The 12,486-nt window shown below is 34.6% G+C and overlaps 1 protein-coding gene across 1 annotated transcript in view; it reads left to right on the plus strand.

The window, feature by feature from the left end:
- Window positions 1-12,486, plus strand: part of USH2A (usherin) — a 373,967-nt gene that overhangs the window by 48,047 nt on the left and 313,434 nt on the right. The window contains exons 10-11 of the mRNA XM_054280520.1: window positions 586-716; window positions 10,268-10,463. Of these exons, the coding sequence (XP_054136495.1) occupies window positions 586-716; window positions 10,268-10,463 (327 nt within the window). The remainder of the gene's footprint in view (window positions 1-585; window positions 717-10,267; window positions 10,464-12,486) is intronic.

Below are 12,486 nucleotides of genomic sequence, written 5' to 3' on the forward strand. Positions count from 1 at the left end.
TAATCCAATCTTGTATAAAAACTTTAATGCAAAACACATTCAAATAAATAATTAAAATATATGGTTTCAAGGCTATTCCCATTACATGTGCTAGAGCATTTAAATTCAAAATATAATCTTATTGGACCGGTTTAACAGACAATATCTAAAAAGGTTGTCAAATTTCTCTCTAATGTCAGTTTCTTGCTTATTGAATAAATCTCTTTATTCAATGTTGGTAGTACATTTGAATACTTTAAAAATTCTCTTCTATTTCAGTTTTCTTGGCTTTATCTAGTAAAGATAAAGAAAAGTTTCAGGTTCAATTTTTCAAAAAAAATGTATAGGCATTTGCATGGCACAGCTTTTATATAAGTGTGGTATTATATAACAGATGGAAGTTTAATGGAGTAAAACATAGTTTGTAACAGGTTCATTGTTTCATATGCTCTGGATCACTAAATTGGCAGGTAGAGATGAAAGGTGCATTAAAATGGTCGTCCTGAAAATTATAGAATTCTCTCAAAGGAATAGTCTTTAATTTTGAATTATACAGCTAATTTTAATGAATTGGAAACCATAATGCATAACCTTTCTTTCATGCAGGAAGGAACTGTGAGCTGTGCAAGGATTTCCATTACAGACAAGCAGGTGCAGATCTTTCAGCCACTGATGTTTGCAAACCCTGCGACTGTAACGCAACAGGCACCAAAAATAAGAGCCTCCTGTGTGATAATGTAAGTAGCCTTAATAGAGAAAAAGGAGAAAATGTTTTAATCAGCTGGGTAGACAGGCATAAGATTTTACAAAGTATTTTCAGATGGTAACTAGTCTGTACTAAAAAAATACTGAAGTCTAGCCTTTTCAAAATGATAATTGACTTACACCAGACATTTGAAAGCTGAGAGAACAGAGAGGAATTTGAGATGTACTGCTGAAGACTTACTCATCTAGATCAAAAACAGACATAAAAAGTATTGTATGAATAGTAGTTTTGGGAGGCTACCTCTGCACTCAGTAATGTTGAAACATCTAGGTTTTGAGTGTTTTTGAAGGTCTTGGTACTGTCTTAAAGTTTCTGAAAGGTTTTGAAAATTCAGGCAATAAGCTGAGCCTGAAATGGACCTAAAATTAAGCTACTTTTCCCTATAATAAGACAAGGATTGATCTCCCTTTTAATTTATGAAGTCCATTAAAAATAAAAGAAACCCACAAAGTGATGCTGAGAACACCGTCAGCTATGCTTTTAAAGTCAATGGACCTCATTGTCATGCAAGCTGTCTAGTCCAATAATAAACCTATCTGTAACTTTTAAAACATGCGTGTTGGAAAAAAACCCAGGAAAAGTGTTTAAAATCTTGAATATATACTAAAGGTATAGTGTGGTTTGTGTTCTATTCACACGTGTCCTGTCCATTGCCAAAATGTAAATTTTGTTAGGAACAGGGAAGAAATAATTGTTTTGAAATTTATTGTAAAGGTAGATCTTATTCTGTGGGTAAATGTGATAGAACCTTTTCAGCTTGTTGCCACTTTTCCTATCTCTTCTTTTTCCCACACTTCTATTTGTAAAGTAATCTCTGGCTTTTTTCATCATATGTCTCTTGTCACTGAATTTTATTTAACAGTGAACTCTTGTGGATCCTATTGTATTTTCATCCTCAGTAACCATCATAGTTGTACAGATATGTGCCCAGTTTGGCTCAGTACACCTCACAGAACTGATACATTGGTACATATTCTGTGTGAAATGCAAATACAGCAAAATACGTTTTTTTTAAAGAGTGTGCTGTATTATAAAGAGAAATTATTTTATGATTTTCAGTCTTCTGAAGTAACACACTCTGCCAGTAACACAGAAGTGGGGGAGAAAAAAGCTTGCAAAACACAGGTATCATGTTAGAATTACTTTTCGAGACAGAGGAGGAATAAAAGCAAATGTTAATTTATGTATCCAGGGTTTGTGGTGAAATGTTAACCTAAATCAGCTTTAACTGTGATTAATAATCAGAGCAACAATAGTTTCCAGAAATCAGTGCTTTATACTTACAGATACAAGAATGTTGATGATGCCTGACTATGAAAGTACGAATGGGGAGATAAAATGGGAAAAATGGGGGAGAGTGTATTGCTCAATAAAGCATCAATTGCTGCAGTAGAAGCAGAGCAGGGAGAAATGATTGAGAGGCATTAAAGAATAGATTAATAAGGCTGGGGACTAAAGGCTGAAATGAATTACATGAAATAGGAAGGCATCATTGGAGGAAGTGTTTCCAAATTTGACCTGTGGAAGATGGAATCATAAGGAATAAGGACCCTACTCATGAAAATTAATTGTCACATCACACTGATAATTTTCAAGGAAATTTGCCAAAAATGGGGCAGAATACACTTTTACTGCATAAATCATCACTTTCTTCAGATCATCAACATTTTTTTCCTTTTTGCAAAGTGCCACTTTAGTTACTAAGTTCCCAGAGGTACAGAGTTCCAAAATTAATCCCTTGAATCACAAAACAGTCTCATCTATTGAATCACACAGAAAGAACATTCACTCATCAAATGAAGTATTATTCATGCTGATAGTTTGCAAGATGTGTAGAAGAGCTGACTGCAACACAGTTGCTCCCATCTCAGTTCTTTGGACTGATCATGAAAACTTTATGCCTCTTCTGTTACCTATGCACTCTGCCCTTGGTGAGAAATGCATGTCGGTATAGAGAATTTCTCCCTTGCAGTGTCTCTCACTTCTCATACCTCCAAAGATCACATCCACTTACAGACCCAAAATACAGGCTTTGTATTTTAAAGTGCAAACTATCATAGTAAAGCTTCAAAATTGTGACTTTATGGCTTATGGTAACCGGTGGAATTTTAGGAGTGGTGTAGCAGTTTGTTAGGTATTTTTGCAGAGTGAGGTTTTCCTTTGAGACTGGTGAGTACAAGTGAGACTTGCTGCAGCCTGATAAAATTTGTCCACTTCTGTGCTGGTTATTGATGTTTAATCATTGTAGAAAAGATGGTTACATTGTCTTTGTGAGCATTTTTCATGAAATATTTCAAACAATCAGAAAGTCCAGATGAACTGTTAGAGGTGCTTGAGCCTTAGGAGAGCGGAAGAATTGGCTGCCTTCCTCCTTTATCCCTAACAATTCACACTTGAGAAAGTTCTCCCAGAATACTGCTGACGTGCTCATTCTTGTTCTAGTTGGAGATTAATGTTTTCTGGCTATCATACCAAAATCCTTTACTCATTTTCCTGTACTGCTTTTTACCCAGACTTCTCTACAAATGCTTACGTATTCTATCAAGCGTGGCAGCTTGTGGTCCTTTTGTGATTCTGTTATAGTATGTCATACATAATGCTGGGGGAAACAAGTACTCTTTTCCTGGGCATTTCTTTTTAGAGAAACCTGAAAGGGCTGCTATTGCCTTTACCTAGTCTTTGGAAGTAACATTCTGGTCTCAGTGAATCTAGTTACCTTTAGTTATCTCACTCAGCTTTTGCTGATTTTTAAAAATTTACCCTTAACATCCAAATAAGTATGTATCATGTACTTGTTGTTGTGAGGAAATTGTATTTTACTGCAGAGGATATTGTTTCGAGTTTAAAGACTTGACTTTCTTCTGTTAAGGTGGCTGCTGTATTGTCTCATTTTACAGTAAAACTCTAAGGCAAGAAAATGAACAAAACGTTACTGTTTTCTCTGAAGAGTCACATGAAAGCATATTCCAGTACTTCTGAGTAACTGTCTAAACAGACTTCATATTTCACCTTGCTGCACACTCACTAAATGCTGTTTTTAAAATTTTTTATATATATATATATATATGCACAAAATGAATATAGTATTTCTGTTTCTATTTTCACTTCTGAGTTAATTCTTTTATCTAAAACTAGGATGAGTCTTCCCGTCTTTATTTATATATCTACATGGATTTCAACTTGTTTATTGTGATTGACAATAAATAAATAAATGGAATATGTGTTGCAAAGGAAAGAACACAGGTTAAAGCAGTTCATTAAGGGGATTTCAGTCAACAGATTTACCAAAGAGAATAAGGAATGTAAAGAAACAAAGGTGTCAATGAAAAATATTGTGTGTAAAGGAGTCCATAAAAAGTCAGGTTATCAAATGGTGTGTATTCTGAATTTGGGTTTCCCTTAATGGGAGGCCTTTAACCTTATTGCTAAAATGAGGAGAAATTAGCTTTTTTATGTTCAGTAATCCTATAGCTTTATTTTGGATGGATTTTATAAAGTGGAAATGCCGATTTTCAGCGACAGTTTATTTGTGGGATTTGGTCCCCTCCCACCCCATGGAGTATTGTGGGCAGAGGGTAAATGCCTCATTTTATGTTTTGTGCAAAAGTAGTAGAAAGCTACTGACTTTTGAAAGTCATCATATGTGATGACAAGAAGAGATATCAGGGGAGTGCAGAGGAACTTCATTATTGCTGCTTATTCAATTTTCAGTTCCCAAAGCCGACATCCCAAGAATACTCTCAGGTATTTGGTGTCAGACCATTAACCTATGTGTGTGAGCCAGCACACTGTACTGTTCTCATTTCCTAAACTGGAGGAAAGGAAAAGTCCTCAACCCCCTTGCTTCCCCTTCCTGAGACTGCAGACAACTGTATGCTGGGGTCCTTGCCAGATTTGCCTCAAGTAAGAAGATAGTGAGAAATATGTGATTAGCATTTATATCAGAAAGGTAGAACGTTGAGATTGGTACCAGTCAATTGCAAAATTGGTGATGGCAGAATTTCATGCCAGACCTAAATATACTGCTCAGTCTTGCAAAGCCCTGAAACTTGCAGAGGGTCAAGGGAACGTACTTCTGCTGTGGTAGAGAGTAAATAATTGAAATTAGTAATGACTTGGCTAATTATAAAATGTTATTTTTTTCAGGACTTTTTGGGCTTCAAAACCAGAAGTTAACTTTGGAAAAAGAAACTTCAAATGTCAGCTTTTTAAAATTTATTAATATCCAGCCTCATATTGCATTATTGTCCAGAATTGGAGAGACTTTCTGATTATATGTTTTTGACACTATGTTGCTTCTGTTACAGACACCAAAGAATAGCAGTTTGAAATTACAAGCATATCCAAGACAAAGGAGTTGATTTTAACTTTCAGAAGGGCTTAGACAAATGATTTTTACGGTAAATTTCATTTCATAGAATAACAATATGTATGGCCAACAAGTGTTCAAAGAGTCAGAAGTTACATTTCACATACTATGATATGTACATGTTGAATATCTACTAGGTGAGTGCTATGGTTACACAGTTTGCTGTAATCTAGTGAACAACTAAGGCAATTCTTTGGAATATGTCACCCTGTGTCCTGGTTGTTTAAATCTCTCTTTAAGTCCGTGTATCAGTCTAGTTACAGAAGAGTTGCTGAACAGGTTTCACTTTGAACTTGTCATTCTAGATGTAATGTGTTGACGTGTCCCCCAGTTAAAGAGTGGTATCATAAGAGTCTAAAGCAGGTGAACTGCTAAAGATCCAAAATATTAAGTGGTTGGATTCCTGATTAAGGACAAGTCTGCAGCTGTGGTTTAGGCAGGAGAAGGTTGCTGGCATTCCATTTGTAACTGTTTACACTCGAGGATATAAGAATATTGTGTATTTTGCATGTAAATTATAAATGACACAAGGGATACATGTGAACTCAGCATCAGTGATTTTCTGTATCAAATAACAATTGTAATTATGAGGCCCCAAGACACACCACCACTTGGTAGTAATGCTCGGCCAGGTTAATTTCCAGAGTGAACAATCCAGTCAGATATTTTCCATCAGTGATTTAGTACCAAGATGGTCATGTCAATACACAGTCTTTTTGTGTCTGCTGTCTATTTGGGTCATAACCAGGCTTCTCAGGCATAAGTAACAGTAGAATAGAATCCTTTCTGCTCTTCTATAACCAGCATTGGTTATAGAAAATTGAAATATTTTTCTTTAAATGGCACATGACACTTGAATTGGGGAAGGGTGGAAGTTTTAGTAATATTTCCAGTGACCAACTGGTGAAATTCTGGTTAACAAACTCTCTAGTTATTCATTGCTACCAATATTTTCAATGATACCATATTTTCCAGAGTAAGCCAAATTTATAGAAATAATAATGATACAAAAATAGCCTTTTCCCTTTGTAATTTACTTGGATTTTTATGTAGTTATTGAAATAGTTTGTTCTCCCCATTTTGATGTAGAGTTCCATGTTATAAGCTGTGGTATACCTATTTCTGCAGCATTATAAACATTTATCAGCTTGTTCAGCTTCTTTGAAACAATACTCATTGTTAAGTGTTTCACAAATTATTTTGGTGCTTCTCTGTCTGTACAGAGAAATTAAAGATACTGTTTTTCTATATTTCTAATTTTTAAATCAAATTATCCTCAGATTAAGCCCAAATATTTTTTTTACAGAGAGATCTGCAAATGGTTTTGTTGGCTGGTCCCTGGAAAAAAAATAATTTTTTAAGTTGGCCAGACATTTGTCACTCATTTGAAGATTTATCATTATTCTTCAAGGATCAGTTTTTTCAACCTGTTATGATAAAGTTTGGGGATTTTCTGCAAGTGTGTGTGGTGAAAATTACTGCTCCTTGTGACAGCTTGACACATGATTATCCTGAAGATCCTGGTATTCTTTGCTTCTTTTGGCACTTAATAATCTACATGTTTCACTTGTGGCATCTGGAAATACCTAAGCTTTGTCAGAATTAGCCATGGGTTTCCAGGTATTCAGGATCAGGACAGCTCTGCTGTATAAGACTAATCAAGCACAGTATCTTCTCTGATTTCCAGAAGTGTGATCCTGCTGGGATGTGCTTTTTTAAAGTTCAGTTATTTATGGGTTTAGGGCTACCTGAGCTAAACTCAGGATTTCCATCTGAGTCTTCGCATGTTTGGTGTCCACATATGGAATTAATCTAACTAAATTTTTTAAGCAAGTAACTCCTTTAAGTTTACTTCCTTAGAATTTCCTTGGTATTCTGTCTTATAACTTGAGGAAAAAAAAAGAGTAATCATTCAGTAAGAGACTCATGATTCTGTACCCACGTATTCCCTTCATTTCGGTCCTTTATTTCCAAACTGTATAGTTTTTAGTCTCTTTTCATTTTTATCTTTGCTTATTCTACTCACTCTGTGACCTCATTTTATTTCATAGAGGGTAACCAGATACACAAATTATGTAAAATGTTGATACAAAACAGATTTTTATGACAAAATGAGATTTCCTGTGTAATTTTCAGTTCTTTTATTGATAATCACAATATTCCTATTGCCTTTTTAACTGCTTCAGAGCTTCCAAATGATTTGTAGGGGAAATGGAGCAGCTTTAACAGCTTCTTTCTTGAGTAGTAATAGCTAATTTTGGACGTATCACTGTCTACCTGTAGTCAGTGTTGGTTTTTCCCAGGCATTAAGTTTGTACTTCTTGATGTAGAAATTAATTTGACTTTTTGATCATGCATTTGGTTCAGTGTATGTGATATCTTAAAATATTGCTGACGTAAAGAAATGCAGTAGTATCATGTAGCATGATTTCCTTTTGGGAAAAAAGTACCAATCTTTTCCAATATAGAATTTAAATTTCTAATAGAATGTACAGTAATAATTAAAAAAAAGTCTACTAGTATGTAGATCTCAGAAGCTTCCTTACAGCCTTTTAAGGAGAATGACATAATTTTATTCCTCTTTTACTAGTGTTGGTTTAAGTAATTATTAAGTTTTTCAGTAATGTTATGTTTTGTTTCACCTAGAACTTGAGTCTTATGTGCAGTCACTTTTCAACAGATGAGATTTTGCTAAAATATTTTTCTTCTGACCTCTTGGTTTTAAATCAGTCTTAAAAATCATTCCTGATAGAAAGGTAGCACCGCTTTCATAGTGAAGAGCTGTGGAAGATTTCCTCTGCGATCTCTGCTGTGGTTCTCTTTCCTGAATGCTACACATAATCATAAAAGCAAAGTTGATCATCTGCTTTCCTCCAAGCAGAATTGTTATCAGTGCTATATCCAATCAGTCATGATTTTGTCTGGATAAATCTTGATACCTCTAGGAATGAAGATTCCACATCCCCTCTGGATAGTCTGTTACTGATGTTGCACTTCTCTTTTAGTGAAGTGTTCCAATGTCCACTGTGAATCTGCTAATCATACCACTTAATTATTTATTGCCCTGATTCTCAGGTAGTCTTCCTTTGTTTCTGAAATTCTATTTTTTTTTTCTTCATGCTTTAGGCATGTTGCTTATTAAATGCTTATTTTTGTATTGCCTTACTCTAGTTTGTAACATTTGGTGATGGCTATCCTCTCTTATTTAGCTATCCAATTTTGATTTCTTTCACTTATTTAAGATGAAATTTCACATGTAGTGCTTTCCTTCCTGCAGTAGCTTTTGGAGTAACTTCAAAGTTTTTTTGACTATGAGTTGAGTGCTGTTGTGTAACCTGGGTGTGCTGCAATCATGAGCACAAAAATTTTTCTTTTACAGTTAGGCATTAAGCTGGGTATTTTTCTTCATTTAGGATTAAATTCAAAGTTGCTTTTCACATGTGAGTTCTCTGATGAATGGCTGTGATGCATGACTGGGTCTCTTATAATACACTAAATATCTAGATCAAATCCAGTCTAAAAGGGAATTAACTTGAAAATCCTTATTGCTGTGTTTTCTGCTATTGTGGTCTTTTAACTCTTCTCATACTTGCTGTTGTCCTGCCTTTCTAATGTCTACATCTTCCTGAAAAATAAGGCTGCTGCATCAGTAATAGATCTCTATCAAGAAGTCATATTAAAGAGATTTTATGGACTACAGAATCCTTTTATGAGGAAAGGGTAGGAGTATATACTTCTCTAACTTTTATTCAATAGTTCCTGCACTGAGAATTTACTTTTAGATGTTGAAATACTCTATTTAGTATTAATAAAGCTTAGAGCTTCACTTTAGATTTGAGGGTATGATGATAGTATTTAATTGGAACTTGCCAGTGACTTTGTCTCTCCTGTTGTTTCAGCTTGGCTGGACTCATGGATTAAAGATGAAAAAGGCTGCTGTTAAGAGAAATTTTTGTTTCAGTAGCTAATTAAAAGCAAAGTACATCGAACTACAGTTGTTGATGCCATAGATGAATACTGGTTTTGAATTATTGTGCTTTTTTGTATTTTAACTATTTGCACTGAAAAAAGTAAACTGACCCAAAGAAAATTTGGACTGAGCCAAAGTAAATTCCTTATAACACAGTTTCTTTGTTTCTGCATTTCCTAGAACACTTCAGTTAGAAGAGTTAGTTGATCATGAATCCCAAACCTTTTGCCAATTCCCATGTCTGTGTTGCTTTGACTCCCTAGGATTGTTTTTATTTTGTGCATTAACCGATGTCTCTGTTTCTCCATCCCTGTGGTGTTGCCCTTTCCCTGTGGTTGGTTTCCCCACCATATTGGAAAGTGATGAATGTAGAGACTGGGGCTTTTCCCTGGCTTTCAGAGTTCTGAAATGGAGGTAGCTTTTCAGGAGCCCTCTAATCTTACACAAGATATGAGACTTGTACTCCCAAATGAAGGTCCAGGAATAACAAAGGATGTGTCAGCTCCTTCTGAATAGCAGTGCTACATATTTAGGGAGAGGGTGAGGACCTTTACATACCCCCACTGAAGTGGAATGGTTTGGATCCCAGCTGAACCAAGAAAAGAAGGAGAGGGTTTCAGTTGCTGAACTGTTGGATGACATCCTTCACTACAGGGAGAGGAAATGTACCTTGGATGAGTAATAAAAAAAGAAAACCTTCAATTTTGCTTCATTATTATTTAACTAACATTTTCACTAAAATAAATAAGCATATGGGAAGAGCAAAAAATTAAGAACTTGACCTTTGAAAGGTGATTGTTCTTTATGGTTACTGTGATTGAAAAAATTATTCCTTTTAATAGAAGTCACCATATCTACAATGCAATTTTGTAAATATTTTTTGCAGGTTCTCTGTCCAGATTGCAAATACAGCTGAATTGTTTACTCACTTCTTTTTCCCTTCTATTTTTAAAGAACAAGGCTTTTAAACACTATTTAAAAGTCGAATAGTTACACTCTGTTCAATGTTTCTCTTTTTTCCTCTCTCTCAACAAATTAAAAAATGCTCACAGGCTTATTTTTTTTTTCTGTTCCATTTAAAATTTTCTCTCCCCGCAACTCACACTCCCATTCTTGTTGCTAATGAATGTATCATCTAAAAATAGATATGTTCATCATTCTATAATATTTTGTATCTTTCTAGATTGGAGGCCAGTGTAATTGTAAGAGACATGTGTCTGGCAGACAATGCAATCAGTGCCAGGAAGGATTCTACAATCTGCAACAGTCAAACCCTGATGGCTGCAGTCCCTGTAACTGTAATACCTCTGGGACAGTCAATGGAGATATTACCTGTCACCAAAATTCAGGACAGTGCAAGTGCAAAGCAAATGTTATTGGTATGTGTAATGCAAGAGTTCAGAGCCATTTTTCTTGTTTTCTCTGGAAATAAAACACACTTGGTTTCTAAATGAAAGGTATAGAAAGCTTCTTTGCTGAAGGCAGATTGCAAAAATGAATGAAATTAACTGTTGAAAAATTATTAATTTAATAATTTTATCAAACTACAGCTTGAAGCTTAGTTTAATCAACCCTTTAGAAGTTTCTTTATGGCATAGCTGTGTTAGCTTACATAGCTCCATACTAATAAGTCACAGAAATAATGTAATTTGCTTACTGTGTAGATGTTTCTTTTAGGAAATTAGCACTTTTTCAACATGTTTTGTACTTAATGAGTTCCAAGCAAATCGTTTCCATGCTAGTTTTCTTAATAGACCAAAATAAATGGATTTTTTTCTCAAAATATTCTGTGCTACAGGGTCCTTTGTGATAAATCTATCAATTTTTTTCTATTATATTTCTTTGAACTGTTCCTATGAAATGCAAAATAAGTCAACATAATTCCACAGATCATGTACATAGCTAGGGTTAGTTATCAAGGGCCACATAATTTTAATTTTGTAATTCAATGCCAAGCTGATTATAATAAACTGCTACCTTCTGTGTTATTTATCATTTTTTTTACAAGACGTGCTTTTTTGTTTGTTACTCCCACAGGTATTTTTCAGAAATTAGATTTGATTATAGCAATTTATTACTTCCAGCATATTTGAGGGGAGCCACAGCCACATAAGGACAAAATTTATCAAGTGCCCAAAATACACAGTATATATAATACACTTTGAAATGTTGATGTATGGGAATATTATGCAAGGAGAATTTCCTGATAAAGTGAGCCTTGCATGGTAACTGTACATGTCTCAGACTATACATATGTCTCAAAAAGAAAAATTCCTCTTCTGCTTTGTTATTAACAGAATTAGTAATCTATTTTTTCCTCACCCTAACCAGGTGCTGGGTTGCATTAATAATGTTCAAGTACATGTTAATGTATTTGTTATTATATATACCCTCACTTGTGAATGTTGACTCATTTGTAATGTTGTCTTTCTTGCTTTTGGAAATTAGAAGAAAATGTAGAATAACAACAAATAATGAAAATAGCTCTAAACAGATTGAAGCCTGAACAGTTTCAGTCCTTTTTTCCTGCGGAATGCTGTATTTTTCATACAATGAAAGGATGCTAAGAGTAGAAAACCTCTGTGCATCATAAACCCTTTTTCTACCTTCAAGAAAAAGGACTTCAGAGCATTCTTAATTATATATTCATTGCCCGCATTTTACGTTTGAACCTGTGAAAACACTTCTTAATTCGGTGGCAGTTTGGCAGACAAGAAATTCACAGTCTGGTTCTCACATATTTGGTTATCTACATATTATATTTTCTCCCCTTGATGAAAACATTAAGAACTGTTTTTATTTTCACTGAAATGGTTGTTAAAAAAAAAGGCAAGTGTGGATCTATGCTTTTTTGTACTTATCTGTAGTTATAATGGGGGGTTGTACTTTTGCAAGTGTTTGTTTGCAGGATAAAGACATAATTCTTTCCAGACTAGATTCTATTTTTTTTTTGTTTTCCAAACCATTGTAAATAAGCTTCTGTATATTGAAATGTGTGCAGCAAACTTTACCAGGGGACTTTCCACTTTGGATTTCTAAATTGGTTTTTAGAGCAATCTGTCTGTTGCCATTTTCATCTCTTTAAACAAACACAATAACAGAAAAATGCAACTATGGACTGCAATGTTATGAAACATGAACTGTTAGAGTTAACACAACTGTTAAATCTTACTAATGATTCTATCACCAGTAAAATACATTAGCACCAATAATTTTATTAAAGTAGGTCATTCATCTAGAATAAAAAGGTAGAAGAATGTGAATTAAATGCCAAGCGTGCTAACTCCCCTGTACTTGTTAACATTGAATGTGATGCCCTGTAGGCCTTCCTCAGTATCGTTAGGAATAGATTACCTGTCAGGAATATGTATGGCATATTCAAATAAGCACTGCGCATATTTT

This window comes from Melozone crissalis, unplaced genomic scaffold (genome assembly GCF_028551555.1).
Source record: "Melozone crissalis strain CALT ecotype California unplaced genomic scaffold, PUWL_Pcris_2 ptg000027l_1, whole genome shotgun sequence".
Lineage (NCBI taxonomy): Eukaryota > Metazoa > Chordata > Aves > Passeriformes > Passerellidae > Melozone > Melozone crissalis.